General features: G+C 34.6%; 3 protein-coding genes across 3 annotated transcripts; 2 read left to right on the forward strand and 1 right to left on the reverse strand.

The window, feature by feature from the left end:
- Positions 1–1,571: 1,571 nt before the first annotated feature.
- On the reverse strand, positions 1,572–10,708 carry LOC112689363 (keratinocyte proline-rich protein-like). Its single transcript, XM_025563050.1, has 3 exons — positions 10,570–10,708; positions 3,993–4,592; positions 1,572–2,113 (listed from the first exon to the last, which is right to left on the reverse strand). The coding sequence occupies exons 1-2, from the start codon at positions 10,579–10,581 to the stop codon at positions 4,032–4,034; spliced, it is 573 nt and encodes a 190-aa protein (XP_025418835.1). The 5' UTR covers positions 10,582–10,708; the 3' UTR covers positions 1,572–2,113; positions 3,993–4,031.
- Positions 2,765–3,561, forward strand: LOC112689408. Its single transcript, XM_025563102.1, has 3 exons — positions 2,765–2,927; positions 3,090–3,255; positions 3,381–3,561. Exons 1-3 carry the CDS (start codon positions 2,765–2,767, stop codon positions 3,559–3,561), a joined length of 510 nt encoding a protein of 169 aa, XP_025418887.1.
- Positions 10,709–17,277: 6,569 nt separating the features above from the next.
- LOC112689387 (LIM domain-binding protein 3-like) lies at positions 17,278–20,067 on the forward strand. The gene is made up of 2 exons (XM_025563079.1): positions 17,278–17,415; positions 18,643–20,067. The coding sequence occupies exons 1-2, from the start codon at positions 17,401–17,403 to the stop codon at positions 19,843–19,845; spliced, it is 1,218 nt and encodes a 405-aa protein (XP_025418864.1). The 5' UTR covers positions 17,278–17,400; the 3' UTR covers positions 19,846–20,067.
- Positions 20,068–25,791: the final 5,724 nt, after the last annotated feature.

The raw sequence follows: 25,791 nt of genomic DNA on the forward strand, positions 1-25,791 counted from the left end.
GGGGCTCTATCTAGTCGTATTCATAGTCTTATATTCGACAAAGAAAATATGTACCCAAGAAGTTATAGGACACGTTAACTTATGAAGTGGTTTCACTAGTGCGACCAACTATCGACCAATTTTGGCTTATGAATCATTCGTTTGAATATGTCTTATGTCATACTTATAATAATAAAATAATAATTATAACAATACTCTGAAAAGTATGTCCAAATTCCGTTGTCTGATTTTCTATTTAAATCAGTTGGCTAAAATGGTTTCATGACATTAAAGCGATTTGGCACATATAGCCAATATTTAATTACAAGTATATGTCGTATAAATAACATTCAAACAGCAAACAATAACATGAAAACATATATTGATATATTCTTTGCGAATACGATTTTTATTTACGTCTGAACGAATTATACATTTTCAATGTTTTGGACAAGGGCTGATTTAGATATTTCGAGGCCTTTAGGTAAAATAAAACATGTGAAATTTCACGTTTATTTTTTTTTTTTTTTTTAATATTATATTTTGCTTATATGTATTTAATGCCGAGAAAGCTGTATTAAAAAAAAAAAAAAAAAAATGTTCATAAAAATCCAAGGTCTCTAATAACGGAGATCATGGGAATTTGCCTATCTTGCCTGTTGGTTAATATGACCTTGGATTTGGGTACAAGTGATAATAGTATATATTACATATATAACAATTAAAAGAACTAAACATTTGTAAACCATAAGTAACAGATATTGAGGCGATTAAAAATGTGTTGCTAAAATGCATTTAAAATTTCATGTTTTCATCTTACCTAATAAATAGTAGACCATACACATATTGTAATTTCTAACTTCCATTGTGATAAATTACAATCGATTTATAGAGTCGGTAGAAGTATTCGGAAGTTTCTTGCGTTCTTAGTCTCACAAGTTCAAATGAACCGATGATCAAGTATTATAGAAGGATTGAAGAAAATCCGATCAACGGCAACGGTGACAGAGATACAATCAAAAGAGTACTTAAAAAAGTAAGAGATAGAATAGTTTTTATTTACTTTCGATAATACTCGTACCTGGTCGGTCCTCTTTCTTATATTTTGTGAGAAAGTTTCGACGGCCATCCTCTTTATTTCGATAGGGCGGCCGACCATCTCCGTCCAGTAGTCGAATAATCGAATATATTTAAATAACTACTCCATATTCAAGAAAAAACAAAAAACTTTATACACTAAAATTCATTTATTATCAATTTTTTTTTTATCATATAAAACATTTTAAAACGCATTTTTTTCGACCATTCCTTTCAGTAAAAATTCATGGTCGATTCTCTTATAACAACACTATAAATTATCGTAGGTACATGGTTTTAGAAAGTTTTCAATTCACATAGTTCATAAATGTTATACAATTATATATTTACTAGTAAAAATATATGTAAAACGTAGAAAAATGAAAATGAGAAATGAAAAAATGTTGTTATACAAACGCGTGAATAAGTCTAACGACAATGTTATTTCTAAACTCAATCGTTTGAAGAAGGTTAAGATGGAATAAAATAAGGATAAGATGAGCGAAAATTCGACATAAAATGCACAGTGGTCGTGTTATATTGAAAAAAATGTACTTAGTTCGTGTAAACAATAAATTAATGTAACAAATAAAAATAAAACATTACGGATAAGAAAAATTCTCTCAAACAATAATTATAATATATTATACAACAAAGTCGGTGGTTTGACATTTCAAAATAACGCTCGTCATAATAATATGTTTCTGTTTGTAATCCTGTGCAGTGTTCTTGAACATTATAATATTACATAGATTCGTGACAATATTTCGGTTAAAAAAAAAATTAAACAATACACTATTGCAAACACGTGTTTTAATATTTTTTTCCCTTTAGGTAACAGCATTCAGTTCCCTCGAGATGAAAATTTGCAAACGAAGAAGGAATAAGTAGTCGTCGTCGAATGGTCCCGTTCGGTTTTGACAGTCCGTAGAAGTTTGTGAGCCGTATTACATATTTCAATGTTAATGATTCGAAACTATTCGTATGGTCCGGTAGCGTGCGTGGCATAGTGGCCGTTTCTGCGACGTGTGTTTGACATTATATTTAAAACGCGTATCTGAAACGTATAAACAATTTAAATATGTTATTATAAATATTTCATAGCTGACGAAAATCGTGTACCCATAAAACGAACGGACCGTAAACCCCATATGTACGACGCGGGTATTATTATAATGTATTTCGTAAGCGCGTAACGAAGATGGGAATATGCGTTTGGAAAGAACGGAATGTACAACGCGTGCGTGTACATATTATTATGTACGAGATGCTAATAAATCAAAGCGTTTACGTGTGCGCTCGTCGAGGCGATTGGAAACACGCAAATAAATCAATCGGGCCGAACGAACATGCATCGAGTTTTATTATTGAAAACGTCGACGTGCGTACCGGCGAAATGTGTCGGAACGCTTATACGCGCTAATACGCAACGAGAATTCCGCAGCGAAACGATCGGACGGCGCATCGGAGTTCGTGTCCAAGTCGACACCATCGTTTGTGATCGTCGGCTCGCGTGCATCTGCGGGGACAAGGCCCTTAACAAGGACAGATTCAGCCCGTACTGTCAGGGCTGGATCGCGGTCACATTATCAAGGGGCTATTAATTTTAGTGAGGCCCTTTTAAAAAAAACCATTCCATTTTTTTTTTCCAGATTTAGTTGTTTGTAATAAATATTAATTAAAATTGGTTTATTTGTATACAAACGAAATGCTAGGTTTTGCTGACGATATAAATTTAGTAGGAGAAAACAAGGAAATGATTGTGCGAAATACCAAAACACTCATACAGGAAACAAAAAAGATTGGTCTAGAAATAAATGAGGAGAAAACCAAAGCAATGGAAAAGTTGCCTGAAATAGATGAGGAAGACAGTAGATAATTACGTATTCGAGAAAGCACATAGCTTTAAGTACCTAGGGTATAACAATCACTGATAACAACGACTGGAACACCGAAATAACCAGTCGCTTGCTCAAAGGGGAAAAAACTTTTTTCTCACTAATAAAATACTTCACATCGAAAATATTCTCTAGAGAAACAAAAGTACGACGGTACGTACATGAGTATTGTAAAAACAATACTAACCTATGGATGCGAAGTATGGCCAACAGCAGTGCAGATCGAACGAAAACTCAGAAGTTTTGAGAATAGAGTACTAAGAACAGTATGTAGACCAGTTTTTGATACCGAAATAAACAGGTGACATAGAAGAAAAATCAAAGAAATAGGAGAAATCACCAAAGTACCTCCCATAACGAGTTATGTAAAGGGACAAAGAATCCAATGGTTTGGACACATAATGAGACGTGAACAAACAAATGAAGAGCAGCAATTGAATACAAGCCAACAGGCAAAAGACCTAGATGCAGACCCAAGAAACGATGGATGGATGGAGTACAGCAAGATCTAGAGAAGCTAGAAGTAACAGATTGGGAGGAAAGGATACAGGATCGTGATTATTGGAGAGCAATGACGATGGCAACTAAAACTTTTACAGAGTTGTAAAAGCACATAAGAAGAAGAAAAAGAAGTTTATTTGTATATAGTTGAAAATTATAATGAGATTTATGTTTTTTTTAAATATTTATATGATGCCGTTTTATATGAAAAAAAAATTAATAGCTTATCGTGGCCCTTTTCAACTTGTGACTCGCGGCTATAGCCCCCCCCCCCTTGATCCGGCCCTGTGTATTATTGTTCATCGGTAATGTTTAACGAATTATTTCCGTTAAAAACGTTTTAGATCGTCGCAACACGAGTTGAGTATCGCAAACGAAATTTGAGCCGACGCACAAGCACAATCACGTGCTACGCCGAAGAATCCGGTATCCAGTCGTATCGGCCATCCACTCGGGTTCGAGTAAACCCGATCGGTTTCAAACCGGATGGGCGTGATGGGTTAGTTATTGCACGCTGCTACATTGTTTCGTACTCACATACAACGGTTGGCGTGAGGGCGGTGAGCGAAGGCCCGTTCACCACAGGTCGTGGTCGGAGTACAGAGGCCTGTGGAAGGGCAACGGCAGCGCGGGAAACGGTCGGTGGACCTCGACCGGGTACGGGTGCGGCACGGCGACGCCGACGTGCTTGACCACGGGCACGGGCACCGGGTACGGCCTGTCCACGTGCACAGGATACGGCTTCTCGACGGCCACCGGGTACGGTTTGGGTACGGCCACCGGGTACGGTCTGGGCACCTCGACCGGGTACGGGGCGGCTACCGGGTACGGTACGTGTTTCTCGACGGTCACCGGGTACGGCTGCGGCACCGGCACGCTCTTCGTGATGGTCGTGGCCGTGTGGATGTGCGTGGGGTAGTGGTTGTGCGCGGGATAGTGGCGCGGCGCGTAACTCGCCCCGATCGAGCTGCCCAGCCCGTATCCGCCCAGTGTACCGTAGCCCAGGCCCTCGTCGTAGCCGCCACCGCCGTATCCTAAGCCCCAGATTCCGCGCTTATGTTTGCCCTTCCCCGCCGCCTTATTTTCGTCCTCGGCCGCTGCGCTAACCAACACCGCCGTGACTCCTAACACCACGATCTGAAACGTAATAGTTATAATAAGTGCAAACTGCGCCCTCGGTCATATTTTACTATGGTCGATCCAGAAAAGGTCGACGTGGCTGATAACCATCCCCCCTCGCTTCAAATTAAAAAAAAAACTGATGAGTCGTATTTAAACGTACCGCCCACGGCCTGATATATGTATTACATGTGAATTAAACGTATAAAGCCGGGTTCACCTACACCGTGCCGTGTCGTGTCTTCTAAAATAATTATCTTTGATTGGCTGAACCATATCGTTACATCAAGGTATACCGTATAATAAATCACAAGTTACCTTACTAACCATAAGATACCGTAAAGTTGATTTTATCCAATTTTTGAGCGTGTGGTTACCGATTTTAATAGTAATAATTTAATATTCTATGATAACATTATTCATAACAACAAAGGGCTCGGAAAGTGTTACATTTGCATGATTTTATTTAATTATTCAATTTATTGCTATGTTGCCTTGAAATTATTTTCAGGACACTGAAAAACCTAATGGGAACATTTTGAAAGATAATTTCAAATTTCAAACTATTTATTTTATTTTATCTTATCTTATATATTTATACCTAGAAATTATGTTTAGCTTAGTATAATATACTAACTAAATTTATACTGTTATGTACGAGTATATTTAATAAAATATATTTATGAACATTTTTGCGTTAAAAAAAATTTAGTGCATATTTTTGAAGCGTATTTGTACTTTTTTAAGCGCATAAGTGCATGCATATTTAATGTTTTTTAAGCGCATTAATTTCCGAGCCCTAATAATAATATAATACATACTGTCTACTATATAATTTAATATTCATCAGTTATTATTTATTGAAACTTATGAAAATATTTCATATCTAATAAAAAAAACTGCGAAAATATGTAACCAAAATTTGATAGTATCACCATAAGATATATATTGGTATCACACATTTTCAAAGCACACGGTCTAGTTAAATACACGTCACGATGTAGTGTGAACCCGGCTTAATAGTTTAAATATTTATTTTAAGCCCCGGTACAACCGTCTAACGTGTTATCATATATGCGTGCTCTTTAAATTCTGAACAAATTCCCTCCTCCGTTATCTTGGTCTTGAGCCATTACTGATAATATATACACCGGTACACGTGTTGAGAAAACGTTGTTGATTGCGTGGTGTATACGCAACGAAGAAAGTGTGATGAATTTAAGAATGCGCCATGTGACACAGAATAACAATAGTTTGTTAAAATCATCATCAGACATGTTTTGCAGAAATTAATTAACAGAACCGTTGTTTCTGTTACTTGCATTATTTATTGAAATTAATTTATAGTAATATATATTACAGTCATTAATTAAAAACTCGAGTAAACTGAAAAATGTAAACTTTAAAAATAAATATGTACTTAAATTGCCTATACAATACGCCGACTATAATGATTTAGTAAAAATGTCCTAACAATAGTACTAATAATAGTTCGCGGAACAGAACTATACATATTCGGGGCCCACTATATCTAATTTTCACTCTCAATATAGCAAAATTATATTAATATTAAACTTAAGCTTTAAAAATTAATTTGATGTTTTCATAGTATAATATTCTACAAAACGAATGATAAATTGTATTTTATGACTGTTTGAATTAAAGATAAAAATATTTTTTTTTACGCCATTTTAAACGATATACGAATAAATTTCAATACATATCGATGATATGGATGGTTTTATTTACAAATAAAATAAATAACACTTTATTTTTAATGCTGTAGATTTTATCAATACTTATTAAAATCAATCATAACAGAATCATTAAAAATGTAAAAATAATATGTACAATATTGCTCTGAAATACAAAATATAACCCAATATAAATATCATAGAAATAAAAAAAAATCTTATTAATTGATTGAGTTTATACTACCATTTTATTAGTTAATATTTTTAGGTAAATGTCATTTCAAACTTATGGTAGTAGGCGCACACGTTAGTTGGAACGCAATATACTTATATGATGTTATAACACGAAGTATAACCTCACAAGTTTTTAAAGTAAAATAAAGGGATCGTGAAAATGCCATTACTTATTTCATAATAATACCAGAGTTAACTTTAATATTTATACGTATTAAATTGGTATGATTAATTGAATTTGAGATCGCAAGACAGCAAAAAAATCGAAGATGGCTCACTCAACGTGTTAATCCACTCATTAATTGTTTGTAGAAGATTTTATATAAAAAAGAACACCTGTTAAACGTACGTTTATAAAACTGTATAAAGCCGTATTGAAATATTTGAAAATTCATATAATACGATCAACGTAATTTTGCGCTGCAAATTGAGTTATCACATTTACGCAAACTCAAACATAGTCAAGCGTACGAGTACAGATCTATCAAAAGAATAATTCTATACCGGAAACGAGCATTAAGAAATCTGTTGCTGTAACACCATATGTAACCTCTTTACTTCGTACGTAAAAATTGAAATGATTATCGACCATGTATTTTATCTAATATTGTCTAGCAATAGTTGTAAATCGTGAAATATCACGTGTCTATGTCTCGGGAAGACGTCTGCAGCATCAACAGATTATGTCAAGTCGATCGGATTTCGCATATTGTAACGAGAATTATTTTTATAGCAACAACGTGTGGTGCTGGCGCGGTTTATTTCGGATTCAACGAAATGTTCTAAAACGTTTGCGCTTCACTATCAACAGTAGTAATTGGTGGGAAATGTGTAAAAACAAACGGCCAGTGGCTGAGCGAAACACAGCATTGACCGCCCAGCGTTCCAGTACCGTTAAGGGTGTTGAATAACATTTGTGTACGAGAAAATTTATTTATGACCAGAAAATTACGCTGTCATGCGATATCACGGTCCAGTTATCCGAATAATAATATCGCGACGATCAAATAAATAAATAAAAACGAGACAATAACGATTCCAGGCATGCGTTTGGGCGCGTATCCGAAAAACTCTACTCTTGCGTATGTGAAACAGATAATAATGATAATTCGGAGAAATGTAATCGCGTATAGAATTTTCGTGGTAAAAGCGTGTGCGGTGCCGGGCGATGAATACTAATCCGAATATTGACGTTGTGCAACCGTAACTCTCTGATGACCGAATCGCGTATGCAAACGGTCGCTACTGGACACCGACCAAGTTTCACACCCGAATTATGTACAGTGGTGACGGCGACAGGGGATCACGTGTGGGCACGCGCAACAGATACTTTATTGACGTTCGTACGGTATTCGGTTCAACGTTTTTTTCCCATCAATCGGAACAACACTTGTGCAAACGGTTTGCGACTCGTACGCGCGCACGTTGAACGATATTAGAGCAACAAAAAAAAATAATATTCTTCTTTTTCTTTTTTTTCTTTTATTTTAGGTTCCGAGTAAACCAACTTGAACTGCGCGTAATCAATCCGAATAAAACGTGATCTTAATGAAATGATTTTAAAATTTGACATGTTGACGTAACTGTAACGTAAAATAGAGTAGATTTAATTCATGTACAGAATATAATATATTGGTTCATCTTTATATGTATAAAATGTAATGCTCTTTATCTAAACACATGTTTATATTACCTCATTATGTATTACAAAAGTCAACAACCATAGTTGTTGTGACTTATTAATAAAAAAAGTAAAAATAAAAATATATTGGTTCATTGTGGTACGATGATTACGGATAAAAACTGATTAATTATTTTTGATATAGAAAAATAATCGAATTATTAAAAATTTAAGTATAAAAGTCGATGTTTATGTGATTTGCCAACCTATAAACTATTGAATAATAAAAACGGATTGCTTTTTCGTACATTTCTTAGACGCTTATCAAATATAGTTTATAGAATTTCATGTTAAAAAATCAATTGAAACAGTTGTAGTTTATGAACGAAATGATTCGTACAAATTAAAAAGCAATATAGTTATAATTATTCAATGTTATTCTCACGAGAGTATATTTTAGTCTATAAAGTAAAATGCAAATTAGAAGTTGAATAATTATTTCTTATCCATTGCTATAATATTATACAGTAAATTATTATTATTGTTAAGGTTGAAAATTACAATAGACTTAACGCTATTAAGGTAAAATAATTTTTTCCGCCAAAAATATTATAGTATTCAATCCATATTAAGTTGGAATCAACATATGATTGTATAGTTTAAAATAAATATTCAAATATTTTATATTATAAAATTGTATTTCCATTAGATTAATGATAATACAATTGCAGTCTAATAGGTATCCTAGATAATAATATTACTTGTAATTTATAAAAAAAATCATCATTTTTTCGTACTCATCACGAGCTTATATGAATATATACATTTATTAATTTATTATTATTTATCAGTTATTTATAGAATGCGTTATACTTTAAAAGTGATATTTTACTGCACAATTATATAATGATAAATAACTGTATGAATTTAAAATGTTTATTTCAATTTATTACAATGCAGACTTGTGTTTTTAACTTGTCTTACCATAGACCCTTAAAAATACATACCACATGTATAAATGAAAATATTATTCAATTATAATAAAATGTATATTTTATATTAGTAAATCATTGCTGTAGAAATCATACAATTAATAATATGCGTATTGTACTATTTTCTAAGCTTCAAATTAATATATTTCATAAAAAATTCAATACAGGTGAGATCTCTTTATTAATTCGTTTAAGATTTAAATATTAGAATTTGAATGTGATACAAATTCATATCACTTTTGTAATAATGTAGTGACAAAAATTTAAAACAAAAATTATCTAGCTACTGTCTAGAAAACCGGTTTATTCCCACAATAACCATAGATGATAGTTACGCGATTATAAATGTAAAAGCAGAAATATTAATATGATTAAAAATATTGTTTTTCATTATATATTTTAATTATTATTGTTTATAAGATTATATGATCGTGATTTTCATTATTATTACACAATTATAATGAAGTTGTCAATTCCCCATAATAATTATTTCAAACAGCAATACAGAAAAATATGTATTCTTTTTTAATTGTTAATTGAAAAGTAATGTTATAAAGTTAACAATAGTTTTGTTTTAATTTTTTTCTATCGTAAACAATCGTTTTTTGTAATCTAAGTTAGTAAATATATGCATTGTATGTATTATTCATCAAGCATTGATCAATTATTAGATAAAATGTTAGGGTACGGTTCTAAATTTATAGTATTTTTTAACACTATTATTTTTAACACTATTAATTTTTTTTTTTTTTTTATGTTTATTTTAATGAATATATTGTGTTTATAATCTTTTTTCACAAATATATTATTTTTACTTATACGTAATTTTTAATAAAATACCAAAATTATATCTCGTTTTTTAATTCATATATTTATTTTTCATATACTTTATTTCAAAACTAAATTCTTCCGTCATTCATATGAAAAGTAATATTTTATGTGAAATATTATAATGCATTTTATTATTATTTGAAAAATACAAATATTTGTTAAAGTGTATGAATTTATTATATCTTTATCTTGTGTCAATAATATAATATTTATTTTTTGAGTAAATTCGTATGTTTTGCAGTTGTGAGCTGACATTTCGGACCCCAGTAGTTTCCAGTCTTAGAGTGATTTTCGCAGTTTCGCTATTGTAAACGTGCGAAATGTTAGTATCCCAAACCATAGATTAAATATGCAATATACGTATACTTAATCAATGCCCAAACCGAAGACATACATTTATCCGAAAAAAAGGTAAAATTATTATAATATATAACAATTAAAAAAAAAAAAAAATACTAATAGAATTAAAATAAAACATGTTTGATGATCTTTAAGCGGACCAAAAACCGACTGCACGCGAACAAACGGAGTTCGACTTAACTCGGTGTGTACCTATTTCCGAAACGGTTGCAATACAACACGGTATCTGTTCGTAATAATTATTAATCAATCGTTTCACTTACCGCGTACTTCATCGTTTTCGTTTAGACGTACAAAAGAGAAAAGTCAGAGAAAAAAAAACACACAACAGACGGGATAACAATAACGATATAATACGTACACGCGTATACAACCCTTGACGTTAACAGCAGTCGACGGACGGCCAAGAGGTTTATTTATACGTGAGAAGAGTATCGCGCGACCCCACCACGGGCGCGAAGCCGCGATCACACCTCGGGCAGAAGCGATATCCCACTTAGGTCCGATTGAAGATTCGTGCCCGCGTACGGGGGATTGGATCGCCGTTCTTGTGCAGAAACGTCTAGCACGCGACGTCCGCTCACCGGTTCGCGCGAACAGAAAAAAATTAATAATAAAGGTCACACCGGTACAAGTTTAATTGTTTTCGTCGTCGCACGCGTGTAATAAGTTAGCACGCATTGACCTAGGTACGTTTCGTTTGTACGCGATATTATATTTTCATGATAGTTGCTGTTGTTGTTGTTGTTGTTATTTCTGTGTGGTTGTTGTGTAACGAATAACGAATAACGACACGCAGTGTCGCGGACGATTCCGTTACAAGCGCATGGGATAAATCAGGGGTCGACAAGTAATTTACATCGGAGTCCTGAAGATCAAAATAATAAATCAATGAGGTCCATCTTTTTCAAATCTTTATATTATTTTAAAAATAGCGGTGTAAAAATAAAAATAATTGTTTTGTTATTACAATTAATTTATAATAAAAATTACAATGTAAGGAGTATGAAAATAAAAGTTCACATGGTCCAGAGTATTGCCTTCCGCCAGTTGTCGACCCTTGGGATAAATCATAAACTCGCATTCCCGCGAGTTCCATATTGTTGGCGGTGCGTTTGCTACACGACCCCTCGTTAGAGCGCATAATGATTTAAAACGATTTACGGTTGATGCGATTTTTAAATCAAAATATTACCGGACCTTAGTGTGGTTGAATTTTTTATTTAATATTTTACGCTGTGATATTATACGACGAAAACGTATTTACAATATTGAGCGAACTTCGTGCGTATGCAATATACGTGTAGTAAATAAATATATTATTCTTTTGTTTGTGCCTAAATACAAATTGTTTTAAGGTTAGTATATTAATTATACACGGTGGAAAGCAAATGTATAATTAAAATAATTAAGCTTTGAAAATGTTGATTTTAATTATTTTTTCGTACAATTCGCAATAAGCTCAGCCTTATAGTTTTATTGTTACAACGAATAAGTAGACAGAGTAATATAAAGCATACGGAATGAATATTTTATGTTTTAATTATAGTTTTAAAATCTCACGCATTTAGTAAATATAAACATAAATTTTGGTATTACAAAATTGTATACGTTTTCGTATAGTATATCAAATAAAATTTCTGATTTCTAACGTATTATACTATCATTGATACTACACACCTGCAATGCATCATACATGTATAATAAACATAGCTTAATGTAATGGAGTTATGTAATTCAAAAACATCAAATATTTGTTGCCTAATTATAAGTGTTGTTAGTTGTAAGTTTAAGATTTATAATTGAATTAGTCGATCTCACCTGGGAAATATATTTCTATTTTGGATCAAAGAAATTACTAAATCAGTGTAAAAAAAAAAAAATTACAGCATACGTAAATAACAATATAAAATAGAATATATTATAATTATACTCGTATATATATAAACTATTGTATTTGTGATTTCAGTTAGGGAAGACCCATGAGTCCTGCCGAATATCTAGTATTATTATTGACGTTGGTTCCGATTAAATCGGTCAAATTGGTGGGACCACATGAAGTTAGCATCCTCCCCCAAACGAAAAATGTTTATTTCCAAGGGGGGAGGGTGATTTACAAATTCTATCAATTAATTTGCAAAATATTAGGTTTGTCCGTCAACTCGGTGGGTCTAACTTGATGAACGCGCCAGGGCTCACATGTCTCTTGCACGCCTACGGTACTACGTATTACACGCGTCGTGTACTGATCTGCGACGATGCGTGTTTAACAATCCCACGTAATCCCATGGCGCTTATCTCATGGTACCGTCCGCGTGCAATTACGATCGTCACTCCCCTCGGAGCGGTCCGTCTCGAGCCCGCGAGAGAATCGAACGATGAGCGGTCGCGTTCCCGTCCGCCGGTGGGGTGCACACGCGAACCGTTCGAAAACAGGACAAGGGCGGTTGCGCACACGGTCGTTGCGCAACGCGTTGATGCCGAACAGTTTCGCGCTCCGAACCGAAGCACCCGCAACGCGCACGTTCTGGTTTCTCTCGAAGATCTCGCGCGCGCTCGTTTCGCAGCCGGTCCCGCCGGGCAATCTAGGAAATCTGACGCCCGGGGCTAGTAAAAACGCAGCGCCCTCGCGTAGATGGAATTGGCATGTCCATGACTCTTTCTTATTTTTCATCGACTAAACAGAGCCCTTATACCAACAGCGCCCACTTGCCCCCTCCCACCACTAGATCCAACACTGCCGCCGGGTTGTCACCACCGTACACTCGTACCGGCAACGGGTCGGCGAACCGTTACGTTGAGCAATCGTCGTCGTTGCAGCGCGCGCCGTGCGTGCAGAAAAAACCGTTTTTGTAATCCTGAGTTTGATAGGAGAAAATAATAATAAATGGAATCGAATGGAAACGTGACCGATCGAAGTCCGTTCTCGGATACGCACCACTAGTACATGTTTGCGGCCAACAATTGTACCGCGTTTCTCTCGAACCTAACCGATATTAATAAGCGTGCGCCCGCCTCCGGACGTATATTTCATATATATATTATATATCATTGCCGTTGAGTCCGACCGATCGAACGACAAAACCCGTAATGTTTTTGTCATCCCTGTGCGGCCGTCTCGTAGTGTCAGCGTGTCCGTTTGCACGCAACGCAACAATAACGTTACACTGCTCGGTAAGCTCGTAAGCCCATCCACGCGTGCACGTATTCGACTGTTAAATTCGACGGGCACACTGCCTACATCATAATAAACAGTATTCAGGTAGGGGCTACGGGTCCGGTTGCCCGGAGCGGCAATTTTTTAAAGATTTAGAGGGGCGGAAAATTTTTTTTATTTCGTACTTTACACGCTGACACAACTTGCGCAAATGATTTAGCAACACGTTTTGTAAATCAGCGTGTACAATTTCAACGCCATATAAAAAACATTGAAGTTAAGCTTAAACAATACGGATGTTACAGTTTATAAGAGAACTGATGTTATTAGTGTTTATCCCTGTGTTGAAGTAGCTTTACGTATTTTGTTTTCTACACCATCTACAAATTGTAGCGCAGAGCGTTCTTTTTCCACATTAAAAATAATAAAAAAAACTGTTTACGGTCTACAATGGCACAACACCGCTGCTCGGCTTTAGCGGTATTATCAATTGAAGTTGAAATAACCATTTCATTAGATTTTGAAAAAAATAATAAATGATTTTGATAGTTCTGAATCAAGGAAGAAAAAGATTTGAATTTTGTATTTATATTGTGAATCTAGCAATTAATATAGGTTTTAATAAATAATAATAATTAGTGACAACATTTTTTTTTTTTTTTTTTTACGGGGTGTGGGGGACAAAATATGTGTTGCCCCTATCCTGAAATTCTTAAATACGCCACTGATAACTGAACCGTACGAACGACGTTCGATCCGCGCGAAAATGACACGTATTCAGGTGAAGTAGCATAGCGATGGTAGTGTAACGATAAAAAAAAATACATACGTATACGTTAATTATTTTATTTAACAAGAACGGCACATGCGTTGAAAAATGGAGCAGGGCCAGCGGACGTGTGATGAATACTTGATATTTTCTCATGCCCTCTAATGGAACGATATATTCTATTCGGTTGAGTATTCATATTAAACGGTTGCGTAACGATTTATTATTTTTACCGTGTGGATACGTCGCTCGTGATCATAGGATTTGTTTTTCTGTTACGCACGCATAGAAGTAGGTAAAAATTAAGAATACAAATTCGATAAATAAATCCAATAAGACGTTGCTCATTGTTTTCGTCTAATATTTATTTTACATTTATTACGCGCCGTAATAAATGGCAAACTATTAACACGTCGCGTAAATAACTGTAATTATTAAACGTGACAACGGAAAACGATCAATCTTATTCGCAGATTTAGTGAACAGGAAAAATAAGTAGCTGCCGAGGGTGATATATTTTTAGTAAAATTAATTTATAAATGTAAGTAAAAAGCGTTTCGCAGTCAAAAATAAATCGAATTCTATACATTTCAATATTACTTAATTATTTTCCGATATAATAATATGATCATATTCATCATTTCATTTTCATCTTTATTTTTTATTACTACGCGAGTCAAAAATTATATTTAAAAATATTTCTACCTAATATTATAATCACATAAATATTACAACCATATCAACTAATTATCACAGCTATATTATTCCAGTTAATACATTTCCAACAAGAGAACTGCTGGTTGAATAATTATAATTATTTATTTATCGCCTTATCGCCCACGATTAAAAAGAAAATGTTATTAAAAAAATACAAAAAAATGTCTGAAGGCTGCAAAAAATATATATATAGGTAAAACTCTTTTTATGTGTATATTACAACGATTATTTGTTATACAGTTCATATATTTCAGTTAGATTTCAACCCAGAAATTCACACATATATTTTATCGAATAAAAATACATTAAATTATGTACTTATGTATACATTGAATTAATTTTAAAAATCAGTTTACAATGTAAGTAAGTACTGACTCTTACGTCATACATACTATGAAATCATTTTTGAATAAATTTAGATTTAATAGATTTAAAACAATTAAATTAGTATATATATACATATATGAATAAAATACTAACATTTTATTATTAAATTTTCATATTTTTACGTAGTTCGTGTGTAATAATACATACATATATAAAACTGTAACAATATCGAGAGTTATTATAGTTGTTTAATTAAAAACGTATCGAATTCTAAATGATCTTAAACATGTTTTGATTGTATGAATTGGGTTGTATCTAGTAATAATTTACGTTATTGTGAATGGTGGTATTATTATTTATGTAGATATATAATTTAATATGTAGGTTTAAATTATTGGTGTCAAATTAATTTATAGATCTTACTATAGATTTGATAAATACGGCCAATTATTGTTCTTAGCAATTAAATTATGTCACAATATTAAGTGAAAGGCTCGATACAGGTACATATCAATTTATTTAATTTAAAAAAAAAAACCATAACAATTATTATACTTAACATGTCAAGTACTAAAACATACAAATTATTTGTTATATTTTCTTATGTGGTGGGTGATTACTTTAGCTTTAAATAATTGTTTGAACGAGTAGTAGTAATAAAATTCGATTCAACGTCTTTTTCGATATACATTACACAATATTAACAGCAGTTGAGTTGTTCTCTAATTCCCGTTTCGAAATATTAATAACAGTTTAAGTTTTTTATGTAATTTTGATGAACTAGTTAACTATTTCATTGAAAAACCTTACTCGATATCTGAGATTAATATAACTGCCTAAACATAAATGATCCAGAAATCATTTTGATAAAACATCACAAACACACTATATATAGTAAACTAACTAGTGGCGTATACAGAAAGTATTTTCGGAAGGGTCTACTATGGACAGAGTTAAATTGCCACTGCTATCTAAGAATTACTAACAATACACATTAGGTACTTTAGGTACATTTCATTTACAGAATATCCCAAAATTATTTGACAAAGGCAATAAAAATTGTCTCAACTGATCATATTATTTACGTATTTCCTATAGTAAGTATAATCCTGTATTTATGAACAAAGGATATATAATGTGGTACTTGACTATTTAATATATATATATATATCTACTGGACTATTTCTATAATAAAATATGCTATGAATACAATTTACTCGTATTATATAATTAACTCTTAATAACAAGTATTGAACCATAAATTGAGAACCATATATTTTAATGGACTATTGAAGTACCTACAATTGAATAAAATAAATGCAACCAGATTAAAATCATGTTTCTATTTTTTTTTTTTTTTTTTTATATAAAATTATTTCTGAATAAGCATAAAACACCATTAAAACATAACAAACGTTTTAAATATTTTTAAATTTTTTGAAACATTTCGGGGAAGGGGGCTGTAGCCCACAAGGCACCCTCCTATATACGCCACTAAATCCAACCCCCGATAACGGAATTTGTGTACGATTGTATGTACCGTTGTATGAGTTATTCTATCAATCGACTAAACGCCGCCGAATGGCATTAAATAAAAAATAAATATTTCATAAGCTACGGTCTGTAAAAACATTATTTAAGTATATATATTATTACGAAAACAATAATATCGCACGCGTAAGCGTATTATTAAATTGTTATTTTCACTTTCTCGTCATTCGTTCGGATTATTTATTACACGTGAATTATTATTATCATAATATACGAGTGTCGTGTAGAGTTGACGCACATTTTGGCACTCGGGACGCATCGTATTAATGTTATCTTACATCCGACACTTCCACGTTATTGTCCATTCATATGACGGTCCGTCCTCGTGACATAACGCAGCACATATCGGTTCCGTTTTACTATTTTTCCCGTGAGCTGCATTTCCGATCGACACACGACAATATTGTGCGCGCACGTGGAACTTTCCAGTCCGAAAATCCAATTCAGTGAAAGCAATCGATCGGTCGGCGTATAAAACCGATACTCCGGTAGTCATGTCATTCATTCGTTCTGTTCGTCTTCAAGCTCGTACATTCGGAACAAAATAAAAACTTCAACATCAACACGGTCGCCATGAAATCGTTTTCGGTAAGTACAACAACGTTATTATACACGCACGGAAAAACGTTCGCGTCGTCGTCGTACGTCGTGGCCGTTTGGACGCGGTGAAAAGGTCCGACGATCGTGTGACGCACAGATCCTCGAGGACATATGCATTCGACTTTTAGGGCGCGTTTACGCAGATAAACGTTCAAGGCTTCGGCGTCATTGCTGTGCGTGCAGCGCAAAATTACACACGCGATAAATCCTATTATTTAAACGTCGTGATTGAAAACATAATTCCTTTAACCGTCGACCATTATCGTATTGCGGCGATCGAACGACGTCCTGTTATAATTATTTTCTACACGCCGTTTGCACGCACTAAAACTTCAGTACACCACCGTGATTATTTTTACATAGGGTATTATTATTGTAATTTTTCTCTCTTCGGATAACGTGCGTGGCGCGCAATGTTGCAGTGCTTGATCGGTACAGTAGTATAATTATTAAAGTAGTCCATGATAACATAATATTACGTGCAACGTGCTTTTTCCGATCTTTCGGTAAGAACACTTGATCGCAACAATTTTTTTTTTCCATTTCAACAATCTTTCGTCACACTTTTGTTTAAACACATTACGTTTAAATTCATTTAAGATTTTTTAGGTATGACAATATGGGTTACAGTCCGAGTGGAAAAGGTCCGGAACCAAGTGTTGAGTTAAGACGTCGTAGCGTTCTGCGAATTTGTTGATCGTGACTATATGAAGTACCCTATTTCATATAGTCACAATCAAGACATGAGAATATGAAATATAAAAGCTTTCCATTGGAGTGGGTAGGGATAGCAGTAGATCGGGGCCGTCAATATTTCTATCGTTAAGAAGGGGGAAGATATGAAAGCGTCGAAACGACTCGAAGTTGATATATTATGTACGAATGGGACTATGGTTGTATAGATCAATTTTAGCAGATCAATTTTCAGTGAAAAGCGATTTTTCACCCGTTCTACTCGTAAATGGTTGCAAGACAGGCAGGATTTCTGTATTCTAGTATCGACCGTACCAAACGGACATGTAGGAGTGAGAGAAGAGTAACAGTTTTACGTTTTAACAAGCCCAAGATCTTGAGAGCCCTCCCAACAGTAATACGGTATTTAAAGGAAATATGTATAGATATAATTAAAGACACGGTGTACAGTTACCAAATGTATTGGTAGCTTTTATTCGTTGTTTCCCAGCATTTTGAAAACGATGGATTTTTGTTCTCCAGGAGTCCTGTTTCGTGGTGTGTGCGGCGCTAGCGATAATCGATACGACGAGGTGCGAACCGGTTGCCACGTCCGCGGACGATGACTCTCCGGTTACCGACAAACAGCACGCGAACAGGAGAAGCATCGGCGAGTACCACGGGCTGCAGTACGCCCCGTCTTATCATTCGCATTACGCGCCGGCGCTGGCCACGTACCACGGGCATTATGCCCCCGCGGCCGCGCATTACCACCACGGTCACGGTTACGCGGCAACGGTGCCGATCCAATACGCGCACGCTCACGGCTACGCCCCCGCGGCTCATTACCACGCGACCAGCTACGCCCCCGCCCACTACCACGGCCACTACCACGGTTACGAGGCAGCGTCCGTGCACGGGTTGAAGCAGCAGCCTTCGGTCGTCTACCAGTCGGTGGTGCACACGTACCCGACGGCCACCACCGTGGTGCACAAACCGGTGCCCGTGCCCGTGGCGCACCCGGTGCCGGTTCCCGTGGCCCGTCCAGTGGCCGTCGAAGTGCCGCGCCCGTACCCGGTGGCCGTCAACCGCCCGTACCCGGTGCCGGTGATCAAACCCGTGCCGGTGCCCGTGGCCCAGCCGTACCCGGTGACGGTGTACAAACCGTACCCGGTACCGGTGTACCGCCCGTTACCGGTGACGGCCACCGTCGCAAGGCCGACAGCGGTGCACTACGCGGCCCGTGTACCGGTCGCCCGGGTACCGTTGGTCAGGTACCCGGCGCACTCGCACAGGTACGCTCCGCACTACCGCGGTACCGCGGCGTACCCTGCAACCACGTACCCTGCGGCCACGTACCCTGCGGCCACGTACCCTGCAGCCACGTACCCTGCGGCCGCGTACCCTGCAGCCGCGTACCCGGCGGACTCATCAACGTCCTACCTCCAACAGTTGGCTGCGTTCAGGACGACAGCGGCCGGCGGCGAGTACGACGTGAACGAATTGGTGGCGCAGCAGCAGCAGCAGCAGCAGCAGCAGACATTCCAAGACGATTATTCGCTGTTGCAACAGGAACAGCAGCAAGACGCCGCCGTGGCCACGGACATCCATCACCACGACGACGTCCACCACCATCACGTAGTCGACCAGGACGGTGGAACCCGTTACCCGCCGCTGACCACCGACGACACGTTCAAGACCAGCTTGGGCGTACCGAACGTCGACTACACCGGCAAGAAGAAATGAAGTACAACGCCGTCCGCTGTCGCGAAGAACGTGATACAAAAGACTGCTGTGGCCACCGCGACGCGTTACATTTATTATTATTATAATTATTACTATTTCTGTTATTATTATTATTGTTGTTGTTGGTCCGTGTACGCAAATTTACACTATGGACCCGGCGCGGGACTTGATCCTGCCCTATTTTGTTGAAATAAATTTGAAATGTTCGTGTTACGATTTTTACTTTTATCTTTTTTTTTTTCTTAAACAACTCGTAATACGTACGCGCGCCTCTATGGACGAACGGACGCGTGCAGTATCCGTGGACAAACAGCCAGTCCTTGGGGGTCGCATGAATTGCATTCCTGAACAGCGTATAGCCGTACATTGTTGTGCCGTTTAATCTCGATTTACCGTTTGAAGTCCGGAGATAAATTGGCATGTACGGACAAATGCGTTCGGTCCTCGTCGCGTTCTGTGCGGTCGTGTCGAACGTCATCTCCGTGCCGGACGTGAGTCTGTCCATGTTCATGTACTTGGCCAACCATTTGACTCCGCGTGAATGTTTGAAGCTCTCAGCTCATTTGTACGCTGGGGACCTCGACGGTACAGCTGTCCAAGAACTCGGTAAGTCGACGTGAGTTGTTGTTCGCGAACAATACACAAACACTAATCGTCGTGAAAGCCGCAACGTAAAAATTAAATCCCACGTTTTTAATTGAAAAAACCAACGGTTCTACAAATTAACACGATTCCGCACACATTTCGTTGTGCGCGTCATAGGCACGACTAAGGTAAAAAATCTGAGGAGGCTACAGCTCTCCTGCCAAAACTTGAAATAACCTGTAGATTACTCTTACTCTTATATACCATGTTAATATATTTTAGATTCTGAGCCAAGTTGGATTTACTGCAATGTGTCTTTTTTTTGTATGTAACACTATTGTGAGTTAAGTATGCTGTATGCGGTATGCCATGTGTAACATGGAATATTTAAGGGGGAGCTAAATCTGGGTTCGGGAGGTCTAATCCCCCTACCCCCCTAGTTGTGCCTATTGTGAGCGTGCACATTTTCTTGAGTATAACAACAATATCCTCATAGATTTCAACGTTGATCAACTGTGCGATAATTGCGATGATCACGTGTGCAACACTGGTTTATTCCATTGTTCGTTTGGAAAATAATACTATAAGTTTATACCAGTAGTTACTGGTCAACTACGTAAATCAAAGCGGACTTGCCGATCATAGCTCTGTGAATATATTTTCAATTCCACTGAAACATTAAATACGAGTAGGTGGTTATTTCTTCGTATTGAAATGTGCCTTTTGGCCCATATTGAATTCAAGTGTTTAAGCTAAGACGAGATTTTTTTGTGAATACAACAACAACAATATTTTTCGTATAGTGATAAAAAAATAATAATTTTATGCCACCTTAAATAAGTAGTAAACTCTGTACCAGTACTAAAGTGATCATTTAAATTATTAATAATAACAAAAGAGCCGATCGATAATGTACGATAATGCTACAGTTATTTTTCGACTACACTATTGTCAGAAGTAAAAAATAATTTAGGAATACAATTAGGGAAAGCGTAAATGGATATTTCGTATACTCTATAAGTATGCCAAGTTTCTTATTACGTGCAGGTTTTAGAATACCTTATAGACGGTATAATATTGTATAATCAAATCGTTTGTCGCATACATATATCTTAGAAACCCAAAATATACTTATTATATAATTCTAAAGTTTTTTTTTTTAATTTAAATAGTAAATTGGACTTCTTACGAAATTCTGGAGTGATCGTATTCAGACTTGGAATAATATATTTATACAAGTATGATAAAGTCAATGTCGAAGGTTATCATCTCATTTATATGGTCATAACCAGAGTTTGCAAGTTCAAGCATAAATAAGCATGCAATAATGCACTAACATTTGATAAAATATGCATTCAATATATGCTAAAAAATTCAAAATAAGCATTTATATGCATTTTAATCTTAAACTATGCACGAAAAATAAATGTACAAGCATTTTTTAAAATAATAAGAATTATTCATTCATATTTTTAAAAATTATATTTTATTTCTTCGAATACATTTAATCAAAATTGTAACACGTTGCAAGGATAAAAATTGATAAATTGCAATGCACATATCAACAGCAGAAAGGTGGTAACGGTAAGCAATAACATTTTTTTGAATCGTCCAATGGTAGGAGGGGGGGTTCAAAATTATATATATTATGTTAGTTTATGAAGTCAATAAAAAAATACACGTTAGAATATCCAAGATCAAAAATATCAGGATCGAAACTTAATTAATGTCAATAAATGTCTGAACAACTTGAATAGGTGACTAGTCAGTGGAAATGTGTTCTATCAATGGCTCCATTTACAATGATAATCGACAGAAGACGCAAAAATTAAAAAAAAAAAAATGTGTCAAATCAAGATAATTGGTATTGTTAAAACAAAAATAGACAAATATGTATGAATTTTCAAGTCAGTTTAACTCATATAGAATGAGGACTATATTCTTTGTAAAAATGCATGTAAAAAGATCCTCAATGAGGGACGTTAGAACTTTTCAACTTGTCATAAGTATTATATACACCCGATTTCTTTCACTCAGAATCGTTTTTTCGAGAGCATTAATGTATGCGTATATACGTATACGTTGGTTTCAAGTTCGAGGTCAATACAACAATATCATTCATGCATCACTGTGTCTCAGCCGACCGTGGAATATCACCCAACTTAAAAATTTCGCCCTTTTTTTGATATGTGTAGATATTTATTTTGTTCACTAGTTTTTAAAAATATTTATTACAATTATTAATGTTATTTATTACAGAATTTCTACTGGATACTAAAAATGCTGTACGGTATAAAAGTGTAAATAGTGTTGTACATACAATGGTTATTTTCTTCAATATCTTAATACAATCTTATTACAACTTTTATAAATTTATATTGAAATAAATATTAAATTATATTTATTTTAAATCATATTGAATTCCAGAACAAGAATTGCCGTCAGACGAGCCATGTTTATCATTACTAATGATGTGGAATAAAAGCGTGGGAGAAGAAAAAAGCTTTATTACTATAACCGACAGCTTAAGAAAAATTGGCGATGAAAAATTAGCTGAATGGTTGTCAGATACAGTTTTTACACAGTTAAGTATGGAATTGAAAAACGATTTTCTTTTAAACATAACGAAAAAAAATACTCCTGCAACCTCATCACCTCGACCATTTCAAAAAATTCAACCGATATTTAAGTAAGTGTCTATAGATAATACGAAATGGCTATAATGTGTAGTATAAAAAAAAAAATTATTTTTTTCATCAATAACATGTTCGATTTATTTAACAGAACTGAAAGTTGTTCGGCCGATAATAGTTTTGTATTTCTACTGTTTGATACTATTTGTATGTATTTAATTTTGATGGCTATCGTAACATTAGTATTCTATTCATTGAGCAACGTGATAAACGGTTTGAAAGAAAGTCAAAACATTCTAGGCAAGTATATTAAAAATTATGAAGTATATTAAGTAATATTCAATTATGTAATGCATTCATGGGTGATTGTCAATCGTGATTATTTTATTTTCGAAACATTTAAGTTTATTTTGAATTTATAAATAACATTAATGGTCAATACAGGTACTAAGGCATTATACCTACTTAAGTTAAACTATGTGTAAATCAATTACAGTTTTTCAATATTTTCGATCTAAATATATTTTATTCGTACAAAAAATACATGTTATATATTTTGTAAGCCATAAAAATATTAAAATTTAAACGTTCAATAGAATGTAATAAAATATGACGAAACACAAAAATAACTTGTATACAGAGGATTTACGAAGAAGTAAGTGGACATGCTTATCCCGAGCGCTGATGGTATAAAGACGCTCTTAAGTTTATGAAAAATAAAAAAAAGTCATGGACATACCCTGTACTTCCACCTACACAAAGGTAATGCATTTTTATTTGCTTAGTGCATCAAATTTTCTATATCTAGCACTGCTTGTTTATGTTGTATAACATACATAAATAGACGCATCTATAATCGAAATTTTATTATTCTATTATCTATTGATTTAATGTGTATCAACGCCTGGTTGAAATACCAAAAAAAATTATTAATATTTCAATCCCACAAAAAAAAAAAAAAATTGGACTTGCTAAATTTCAAACCAAGAATTGCTGACAGCTTACTGCACTTCCAACGGAAAACTAAGAAAAAAGAAAGACCAAGTCAGTCTACAACACCACAAAGACCTTAAAAAGGATATGGTCCTTCGTCTGAACATTTACCTCCTTCGGAAGTGGTCACAAAAAGATGAAATTGGCTACTTTCCTATGGATTGTGATATTCAACTTCTATCCAAAAAAGAAGAATACAATGGGAAAACATACGTATTTTGTTGCAAATGCAAGGTGCGTTTATGTTTTGTTATGTGAAAAAAACTGGTTTTACGGAATATCCTTTATCAAAATAAAAAATAGTTTTTATATTTATGTAAAATAAATATTAATAAGTAAGACTTTTTTATTATTTTATTAATTAATAATAAATCGTTTAAAAAACATTTATTTTTTATTTTTCTTGAATTTATATAAATATATATTTAATTAAAAATATTAAAAATTATATTAAAAATATTTTGAAAATCGGAAATTTAATGTTTTTAACTATATTGTATATAATTATAGAGAAAAAAAACGAATCTTAACTCTTTTCATAAAATAGTACTGAAAGGGTTATAACCTATTGTTGTTTGTTTATAGCTGGACAAAAGAGAGAATACAAAATCCTACAAATGGGTGTTCTACCCCGAGATTTGGCACCCGAGGACGATATTTTGGACCCATTTTTTTGAGGACAACAATATTGTAGATTTTTACGAGTATTAAACACGGATGTTTGTATTATAGCGTTGAGTCGATTTTTTTACAAGCACTCAGTCGAAGTCAATATTGGTGGTACCCGTCTTGTGATTTTGTTTTTTCATCTAAGTATATAATTACGTTTTTTTTTTATTATTTACCCTATTTAAATATATTACTCAAACCATTTCAAGTATTATGTATTTAATTTTTTTTTTTAAATTTATTTTAAATTTTAATTGTGAAGACAGTTATAACAATGAAGGAATGGCTATCTAATCATTTTATTAGGAAAAAAATTAACATTTTAAATTAAACAGTTATTTAGCTATTTGTGGGTATATTTTTACCTGAATTTTGAATGCTTAAAACAATTTTCAATGGTTTTGATAGGCACCAGAGCCGGCGTGAGGGTTAGGCAACTCAGGCGGTTGCCAAGGTGCCATTTTCAGAGGGGCGCCGAAATTGATTTTTACAATTTTGCACATGTGTCGATAATATTATTATTATTATTATTTATTTTTTTTTATAAAAATACTTATCATTTTGTATTGAAATATTGATAATTATAATGGTCATTTCGTTTAGCCGTGTATTAAAATAATATAAGTATATTTTAAGTATATTTACCATGGTTAAGTATATGTCTTATCATATATGTTGCTCTATAAATATAGAAATTGCCTAATATTTGTTATTGTTTAATCGGGATCGCGTCAAGTCATTATGACTCGTGATTAAAAAATCAAACGATAATAAAATATGTATAAGTTGAGCATATTATATAATTTTTCCGTATTTCTGTCCACGCACAACATTTTTTTTGTAGTAATATATTACGGGTTGTTATATGAAAAAAGGTCAGTTGGCATTTTGGCCTAGGGTGTCATTTAGCCTTACACCCGCCCTGACAGGTACCTTTTCGCGCATACCTTGTAAAAGAGGTCCCCGCACGTCTATGCCGTCACGGCCGTAGATACCACCTACACTATATATCAGGAATGGTAAATCCATGGCACGCGACCATTTTTACTATTATATATTATATAGT

This window comes from Sipha flava, unplaced genomic scaffold (genome assembly GCF_003268045.1).
Source record: "Sipha flava isolate LNK unplaced genomic scaffold, YSA_version1 43_pilon_pilon, whole genome shotgun sequence".
NCBI lineage: Eukaryota > Metazoa > Arthropoda > Insecta > Hemiptera > Aphididae > Sipha > Sipha flava.